The sequence below is a fragment of the Limulus polyphemus genome, unplaced genomic scaffold (genome assembly GCF_000517525.1).
Source record: "Limulus polyphemus unplaced genomic scaffold, Limulus_polyphemus-2.1.2 Scaffold3742, whole genome shotgun sequence".
Taxonomy (NCBI): Eukaryota; Metazoa; Arthropoda; class Merostomata; order Xiphosura; family Limulidae; genus Limulus; species Limulus polyphemus.
This window is the reverse complement of record NW_013669352.1, coordinates 85,428-95,616: the sequence shown is the minus strand read 5'-3', so window position 1 is coordinate 95,616 and position 10,189 is coordinate 85,428. Positions and strand designations below refer to the sequence as shown.

Genomic DNA, 10,189 nt, shown 5'->3' with positions numbered 1-10,189 from the left:
TTCTTTGAAAAAAGGTTACTGCTTATGTAGATGAGGGTAAGAGTGTAGATTTGGTGTATCTGGATTTTTAGAAAGCATTTGACAAGGTGCCATATGAAAGGCTTGTAAAAAAATATCTCTATAGGTGTGGAGGATAAGTTAGGTACTTGGACAGAAGAATGGCTGGATAGAAGAAAGCAAAGGGTTGTTATAAATGGAGTTCAGTGAAACTGATTAATATCCCAAGTGGAGTACCTCAGGACTCAATGTTAGGACGTTTGCTCTTTATAATTTACACCAATGATATAGATGAAAGAATGTTCAATAAGTTACTTGAATGTGCAGATGATATTAAGGTATTGGATATTAAGGTGAGGAGGATGTTAGTGCCTTACAAAGGATTTGGATTATTTGGTGAGCCAGGCAAATAAATGGCAGATGGATCTTAATTATAATAAATGCAAAAAAATGCATGTGGGATATCACAGTTTAAATTATAAGTATAATTTGGATGGGAATAACCTTAACAGTGTCATGAAAGAAAGGGATCTTGGTGTGATGGTTGATCAGTCTCTTAAGGCATTCAAGCAGTGTGCTGTTGCTAGTGGTAAGGCAAATAGGATTTTAGGTTGTATCTACAGAAATATTGAATACAAGTCTAAATAGGTTATAATTTCAATGTATAGGTCACTGGTTAGGCCACATTTTGAGTATTTTATTCAGTTTTGGGCTTTTTACCTTAGGAAGTACATTAAATTGTTGGAAAGGGTTCAGAGGAGAGCTACTTGGATGATGTGTGAGATGGATGGGTTGTCATATGAGAAGAGATTAAGATCTCTGGAATTGTCTTCTCTTAACAAAAAGAAGAGTTAAAGGGGATCTGATTGATGTGTTTGATATTGTTAAGGGGATTGATAATGTTCATATATCGTCGTTTTTATATTTAACAATGAGTATAGTAGGACTAGGGGACACAAATGTAAATTTTGGCAAGGTAGGAGTCATCTTCAGCTAAGATAGTTTTATTTTTCTAATAGGGTGGTTGGCCTTTGGAATGTATTGCCTTTAGATGTTGTAGAGGCAGTATATTTAAGTGTGTTTAAGAAAAAGCTTGACAAGTATATGAATGAAAAGGGCTGGGTTTGAAATTTTATATATTTGATAATTCTAGTTTAGTTTAGAGGATAGGAGAGCCTAAACATTATGTTATGCTATGCCACTCTTGAGGTTTGGTGACAATTGGAACAACGGTTCAACAGTTATAAATGAACACAACGCACGGGGAAGGCATATGGACACCCAGGGTAACATAGGAAGGTCATTCCAAAAGCCGATTCTTATATTTTACTTCTCTGAGACTACAGGAAAGGTCTAGTGAGGATGGGACTAGTAGTTCACCAGCTATAATTAATCATATTGCACGGGAATGATATAGATGCAGAGACATACAGACTTTTGTCAAATGATAGTTTAGATTACTACCTTCAAACTTGGGATATGATAAATATGTGTAAAGCAGCTTACGACTACCCGATTATTGATTGTTAGGAAGTTTAAAAATAGTAGAACGCAGAGGTATGTGTAGATATTTCCATTCTCACCGTTACACATTTTATCCTATTTTAGTGGTGGAAACACTGGAGGCAGAGTTGCCAATGATGGGCTATAGATATACTGTGGTCACTGTAAAATAAGAAATTATCTCGGCACTCATATTTTACAGTGAACTAGCTTTAAAGTAAAATTACGGTGTGTTGTCGTAAGTATCATTTTACAGTGGTATTTATCTTGAAAATACGTTTTTGTTTTTCTAACTCGCATGACACGGTTTGTAACTTTACTTTCACTTGTTTTATTAAGTATTTCATCTCGGCTAGAATCGTTATACAATAGACTTATGTGAGCGTCGTTCTGAAATACGTGGGTCTGCTATCGTTGTTTCCTGAATGTTTTCGTTATAAACTGCATTTCACCTGTTAGGTTTCATTTCTAACATAACCAGGGCTTCAGATGATTAAGTTCTTATGTTTATTTTTATCAACATATATATATATATAACATTGAATTAAGAACTTCCTCTAACCGCCATCTTTACTACATGCATTCCGTTCTGATTAATTATTTTTGCTACGTTGATGTCACGTTATGTCATGAGTAGGTACTAATTTGAACAACAATGCAGTCGTGGTGGCGCCAGACGCTGCCGCTAGGAGTCAGGGATGGAGATTCAGCTGTAACATGCTAACAGAAGCCTATAATTACAGCTAGGAAAAAATTCAATTTTTACGCTAAAAACTTTGCGTCTTTTAATTATTTCTGTCTATACTCTAACAAGGTATTTCTAGATGTTTCCGTACAAGGTCGAAAGTTTAAATGGTTTGTCTGGTATCTTTTTGGGGGGTGTGGAGGAGGAGAATTAAGCTCCAAATAGGACTTCAGATGTTGGTTTGTTTTGTTCTTGATATTCTTGTAATGTTACACAAAAGGCTATCTGCAGTAGTCGTCCCTAATTTTTGAACTAATGGACTAAAGGGAAAGCAGCTAGTTAACCTCATTTATAAAAATACACAACTTACAAAGACCTTCTTAATCCGTCATAATTACACAAGACTTACAGAAGGCACACTATTTACAATGGTTTCCTTAATCTTTCACAGAATCCTAAGGTTTAAAATGGATTTCTTAATCCGTCATAACTCCACAAGGCTTACAAAAACACATAACTTACAATGGATTCCATAAGCCTTCACAGAATCTCAAGTCTTACAAAAACACATAACTTACAACGGATTCCATAAGCCTTCACAGAATCTCAAGTCTTACACTGGCCTTCCTAATCCGTCATAACTTCACAAAGCTTACAAAAACACACAACTTACAATGGTTTCCTTAATCCTTCATAAGTCCATAAGACTTACAGAAAGCACACAATTCACAATAATTTCCTTAATCCTTCACATAATCCCAAAGCTTACATTGGCCTTCTTAATCCGCTATAACTTCACAAGGCTTACAAAAACACACAACTCACACTGGTCTTTTTTTTTTAACAATTCATCGTATCGAATGTCATTTGGACGGTAGTACACCGCTGGTAATGATCGTTTTAATGTATATTTTTAACGGTGGTAACACTGATTGTACTAGACACTGTCGGATGACGATGAACGTGTCTTTCTTTATGGAGTCTTAAGTTAATTCTACAAGAAGCACAGTGCTAGCTCTGATTGTACCAAATATAAATGCAACGAAAGGGGGGCTGGGGAGTTCAAGCCCTCCCCTTAACTATAAACTTTTAAAATTTGTACAAAAAAGATGTAGTTGGAAAGTCATATTTAGACAGTTGGGTATTTATCTCTAACCTGACTTACTTTAAAACAAAGAGAAATACACTTGCTTCTTTCGCTCGATAACCATTATAATATAACCGGACATTTACAGCTTTGTTTCAATCTTTCAACTGTGAGTAATCTTGGTCTCTCGCACAAATCCAACATAGGGGTGTATAGGGCAATACTGACATAAGTAATGACTTCTTCTTTTGCATATTATTGTTCTAGCTACACTGTAAAGTTCTATTAATTTTGATTTATTTATAGTAATTTATTTTTTATGTATTTTAATAATAATGGTCAAATATTATTTAAAAATAAACTCTGTTATTTTCTTGTCAAAATTACAGAGGCCTTCTATTCGTGTATTTTAGCGAAAAGTCGTACAATGGTCTATCTGTATTTTATCCACCGCGAGGAATCGTACCCTGAATTTTAGCACTGTTAGTCCGTAAACTTACGGTTGACCCAGTGGGTGACTATAGAGTCTTTGAGAGTAATTATTATAAAAAAATATTTTTGGTATCTTCTTATATCCTTAGGGTTAATTAAAGACAGCTCTTAATCTAGAACTCCTATATACTACATATATTCCTGCAGGTCCCCGAGAGTGTTCTGTTTCAAGAGTAAATAAAACCTAAATTAAGAGTAACAAATATTTTTACTTGTTGCTTCTCAAGTTCATATGTCATGCTGTGTTGTAGCATAATTCTTCTCGTTTGCGCACGTTTTACCAACGTCACGACAGTTCAAATTGCAAAGTTACGCGTTCCTCATGTGACGCAATTTAATGTCTACTGACTGATTGACAGACAACACACTACTGTATAGTGTGGCGAGTGATTAAAACAGGTGACCCTTCCAGGCGGCCTTAGGCGCTCTCCCGGAGAAGTTATACTACCACGCTTAGCGATTTCCATATGATGCGTCTTGTGTATCTATTAGGTCGTCAAGAAATTAATGTCGCTATTTTTTAGATGAAAAAACCCGAACAACTTATATATCAAAACAAAACATATATTAAATGAAATAGTCTCCACTTTTATCGATGATGCTTTTCCATCTTACAATCAGGCTGTTAATGTCCTGATTAAAGAAATCACTTGTCTTTGAAGCAAAAACATGTCGACGTCCTTTTTAACACCTTTCATATTTGCATACGTTTTCCCATTAAGATGGTGTTGCAGCGAACGAAAAAGATGGTAATCTAATGGCATCATATCTGGAGAAGATGGTGGGTGGGGGAGAAGTTCCCAACCCAACTCCATAATCTTGTGTTGCATCAAACGTGCCACATGTGGACGTACATTGTCGTGGAGAAGAAGAACACCTTTTCGATTGACGAGTGAAGGGCGTTTCTGATGAAGGGCTTGATTTAAATGTTCCAGTTGCTGCCTATAGATCTCTGCATTGACAGTTCGCTGTGGATTGAAGAGTTCGAAATGAATTACTCCTTCGATGTCCCACCAAATGTAAAGCATCACTTTCTAGAACGAAGTCCAGGTTTTGGGGTCGGAAGTGGTTTTTGTCTAGGACTGAGCCATTGTTTTTGGCTTTTAATATTCGTATAGAAAATCCATTTTTCATTACCGGTGACAATTCTGTCCAAAAATGGTTCACGCGCATTACACGCCAGAAAAGACGAACCAACTTTTAGACGTTGGAAACGATGATCACCGGAGAAATCGTGAGGCACCCAAACACCTTCTTTATGGAGTTTTCCCATATGCCTAAGATGTTTACGTGTTGTTTCATGAGAGACATGCAATTTCAGAGCCATTTCACGAGTTTGCTGCTTTGGGTTAGACACAACAAGCGTCTTCAGAACATCAATATCAATTCCAACATGTCGGCCCCTGCCACCACTGTTTTTAAGGCTCAAGTCACCTGAACGAAATTTGCTGAACCATCGTTGACACTTACAAACGTTCAAAACATTTCTACAAACTTCTTTGATATTTATTCTTTGTGGCTAGAGAGGCGTTGTTTCCCCATCTTGTATTCAAACAGCATTACATGCCGATTGTGTGTCTTGTCGTGTACCATCACTATAAGGGATTAGAGTATACTAAACTTTACATATTATATAGGCTACACTAACGTAATGATTAGGCGGTTCGTTTGACTATTTTTACGTCTCTGGTCGTTTGTTAATTTCCCGTAAAAAATATTTCCGAAGAACTTCAGTGATACAAGTCATTTCTTAAATAAAACTAATTTATTCTTTCTCAACACAACTTTGCAATGCACAGAATTTACACAGTCACTTTAACTTAAACACACGTTATAATTCACAACGATTCACGCACTTTACTTACGGTCACTACCGCGCTTGACTCAAATGTCCGTCTCTGCCTGTCTGCAATTATTCTATGCCGTCACTTCTCGCCGGTCTTATATATACAAAAAAGAGGGCGTCTGGCAAACACTCGAGCCTTCAGGAACCTTCTAGATACTCATTACGTGTTACCAGAGTCACGTGACTTCCGCTGTCGTAACACTATTATACGTGATGTATATTTTTGGGGGTGATTAATGAAAGTGTTCCAAAACACGACATTAATTTCTTGACGACTATATTTCATATAATAAAATAAAATGAGAACTTTAGATAAATTTATAAATAATTAAAAATATAAGGCAAAAATAAAAATACCTCATGTTGTACCATACAACAACTTTTAAAACTACAAGTATTTATCCAATGATATAAGTGCTATGTTACTTTCTTATCAATTATATCACATCATTTAGGAATTAGTACATCGAAAGTAAGCCGCCTTCTTAAAAGATACTGACTGCGCACCTGGTGCCAACTGACACTGTTGCGTGGAAATGCGTGAATTATTTTATGTGGTCATTAGTAAGTGCTACAACTAGGGTTGTACTTTAGTTACTCAGGTTATGTTGTTCGAAGACTGACAAGTATAAACGTGAATCTAAGATAATGTTACTTGCATGCCAAATCACTTCTTTTGTTCTACGAAAGCACGTTATCTCAATGTGGCAATTCATTTTAAAATATTTTAATCATTTTTAATGATGCTCAAGCCTAGCGACTATGTAAGTTTTTATTCATGCTAACCTTACAATTGTCATAAAATATAATTAAGTATCTTATTTTTAATAGTTTTAAGTATATGAGTAATTATTTACGAGATTCAGTTGGAAAGTATCAGAGCGAACTTAGCTTGATTTTCTAAAAATTAATTGAATTAATTTTTGATCACATTGTACGTCAACATATAGGGTTACTAACCTTTAAACATTTTGGCGGTTCTGCGTATCTTTCTGCACCGTGGTCGTCCGCTATGATAAGTAGTGCCATGGATTGGTTTACCATTCGTGGGACTCACGCACCAGCAGACGGCGTTATCCTTATTCTCAAAGCACTGGATATCTTTGTAACGTCCACTCTTTTTACATTCGGGAATGTACACACCGCTCTGAGGGGACATTCTCTGAGTCTCGAGCGCTTTTTCTCTCACCACTTGACACTCTTCCAAGACTAAAAATCAAAAATTTAATTCTTTCATTACAACGGGCACATGTTATCTGAATTAAAAAAAAAGAGCTTTAAATTTTGAAAAAGCTCAGCCATTCTCTGGTAAAGGTAATATTCACAGCAATTCCTGGGACAGACTAGATCCTAATACATTCTTTCTAGGGTAAGTACATTAATTGGTAATGTGGTAAAATAAAAAAAATACAGGCTGTTTTTGATGTAACTTATCTGAATGTTTTAAAAAGATAGGTATGGTAGCAAGGCAGATGACAACGAACAGAGTTTTACACTTTGGGTTAACATAAAATTGGTATCAAATTCACATTCATTTGAATTCCAGATTACGGTACTGCCTAAAACCATCTATCTTATAATATAGAAACTGTTAGTGTTATGAATTTAAAAAATAAGTCCATGTAAAACAGAGAAAACAAAACTATATAAGTGAACGTAACACAGAGGAGGAAGATGAAGTCTGGGCGGAGTGTAGCATGTTCCATAACTAACAGGGGGTGTATGACATCATGATAAATGTGGGTTTCTAATGAAACTCCTGGTGCAGTTGTAGAGCTCTTAATCTGCAAGTGTGGAGTGTCGAGTCTCATCAGAACCACAAGTGTGGAGCGTCAGCTCTCATCAGAACCACAAGTGTGGAGCGTCAGCTCTCATCAGAATTCAAGTGTGGAGCGTCAGCTCTCACCAGGACCTGCAAGTGTGGAGCGTCAGCTCTCACCAGGACCTGCAAATGTGGAGCGTCAGCTCTCACCAGAACCTGCAAATGTGGAGCGCCAGTTTTTACTTAAAGCACATGTCAGTATAAAGTTGATGACCTATCGTGAACTGAATCTTGTGCATGCCATCGAAGTATTGTCATAACCCTTGTGCTTTTTATGGAGCAACAATAGCGTGTCTCCTATTTCCTGTACATTAATTATTATCAATATTTATAATGCAGTAAATAATGCCTTATATAATAGAAATTTCTCTTGAAATCATAATCAAAATTATGTACGAGATTGTTACAGGCTGGATGTAATGGTATAATACAAAAGCGACATTCCACAGAAGCGGTACTTTCACGTAAAATATTAGTAGTTGCTGAAAATGCTCTTTACTGAGAAAGCTTATGGCTTATACTGCTGATTTCCCTAAAATGTGTACCCGTGAAAGATACAGACACAAATGATTGTTCACATATTTCTTCTACCTATGAAAGTATCGTAAAATATGGTGTTTTAATATAAGAGGGGGTAACAAAAAGCTTTCTATAAATGTTTAAATTGCACAGGTATGCAGAAAACAGAGTTCTGCACCGTCAGTTGGCATTTTCACAGAATGTCCGACAAAGCCCATACATTTGTGATACCCCGCCAAAACCTAACAGTATGATATAGATTAAATGCAATTGGTAAAAAACAACAACAAAAACTAGCACATAATCTGGACACTTTTAGCTCAGGTGGAACACATTCTTCAGACATTTAAACGCAAACAACTCAAAGCATGATTATATTTAACCTCTTATAATATCACGAGATCGTATTACCTCGCATTGTGACCTATTAACTAAAAACACAGATCACGTCCAACGCATCAATACCATTTATGTTTAAAACTTTAGTTGCTCTCCTTTGTCCTAATACCATCCTTAACTTTTCTGATATTAATTTTAAGTGTGTTACCTGTAAAACAGCCAGCATCTTGTTTTTATTTTACCACATTACCAATGATGTAGTCACCATAGAAGGATGTATTAGGACTTATTCGGTCCCAAAAACACCTGAAATGATCTCTACCTTGGGTTGTGATTCGTCACCAGGTGCCGGTCTAACAAATATGGAAACTATTTAACCTTTAATTGATGTGTTCGAAGGAAAACGATGTTTGACAATAAAAAGAATAACGAAACGTAATATGGAATCTGTAGAATTCCGAAACGTTTATCTGCGTCCCTTTCTGTTATAAACAATGTTGTTCATCTTAAGTATCGTTATCCTTTTTATTATGTAATCTTCGTTTTAGTCTTGAAGAGTTTGATAATTAAACAAGTATTAATCCTGAAAATGGGTGTGAAATAAAACTGATATTTTATAATTAATTAAAAACTTACAAACCTTGCATATTAATTTGCAAATTCTGGAGATAAATACACAAATAATTATCGCATCTATTACTTCTTTCAATAAGAGAACATAATATTCCTGAATAGAGATATCTGTGGACTGCATCTGCCTCAAAAGTTTTTAGAAGCTCGAAACGTCGTCCAAAAACTTGTAAGGCAGATGCAGTTCACAAAAGTCACGAACATTGAAATTTGTTTAAAACAACAAAATAATCACCTGGTAAATACTTCAGGGAATTATATAAAAGAAACTAAAAATCACGTTGATATGTGGAGTAATAGTCGGGTTATAAGTAATCACAGAACAGCAAGTATTTACGAATACACCTGTCACTAGAAGAGTGAGTTATGCATCTATAGAGAGACAGAGTGGAGGGTTAAAGGAACATTCTTAAAAGCCAATTGAGCGTTTTTCTTTGCTGAGATTAATACTACGATAGTATAGTAAAATCAGTCCTCAACATATACAGTTTAATTAAATGGAGAAACAAAGAATAAATTATCATTAACTTCTGATCAAAGCCAGCTATCCGCATAGATAAGAGCTGAAAATTATCCCAACGAATATAGATAACTTAGTATCCTGTTCTTACAAAACAAAAACAGATAAATTGGATAAATAAGTTACGGCCTGCTGAGCAAAGACTTAATAATAATAATGGTAATAAAATGGCCTTCACTCTAGAAATGATAAAACCAAGATTAAATATTTCTCATCTTAATTTCATTGACGTCATTGTTTTGTTGATTTGTGCGCTAGCCATTCCTAATTTTGAAGTGATAAATTACAGGAAAGGCAGCTTGTCGATAGCACCCACCGCCAACTCTTGGGCTACTTTTTTCTCACCGAATAGTGGGATTTGGTTGTCACTTTTATAGCGCATCCTGGATCTCAAACTGTGGAGTGCGTCTTTGAGACCATGAACTTTCGGTTTCACAATCCGATCTCGCTGAACCACAAGGCCTCGCTCGGCCTATCTTTAAAAAAAGAACCTGCAATACGATTTTTAAAAAATCCTTAAAATGTGATAATAATCGTACAAGTGGGAAGTATTTTATTCAATAAATGTTTCTATTCATCACTGATTACAATTTATCTATAGTTTTATTGATTACAGTGAACTGTGGATATCAAAGGTATTTTTGAATCCAAGTCGTGGAGGATTTAGGTAAAACCGTTCATTCTTGGAGGGTTTAGGTAAAACTATTCACTCGTGGAGGGTTTAGATAAAACTGTTTGTTTGTTTGTTT

At 35.7% G+C, this 10,189-nt stretch overlaps 1 protein-coding gene across 2 annotated transcripts in view; it reads right to left on the bottom strand.

Moving 5' to 3' along the window:
- The window catches only part of LOC106469958 (SPARC-related modular calcium-binding protein 1-like), a 104,244-nt gene that overhangs the window by 11,731 nt on the left and 82,324 nt on the right, over positions 1-10,189 (bottom strand). For both annotated transcript variants that reach the window (XM_022398521.1, XM_022398522.1), the window contains exon 9: positions 6,571-6,819. In XM_022398521.1, coding sequence (XP_022254229.1) covers positions 6,571-6,819 — 249 coding nt within the window. The remainder of the gene's footprint in view (positions 1-6,570; positions 6,820-10,189) is intronic.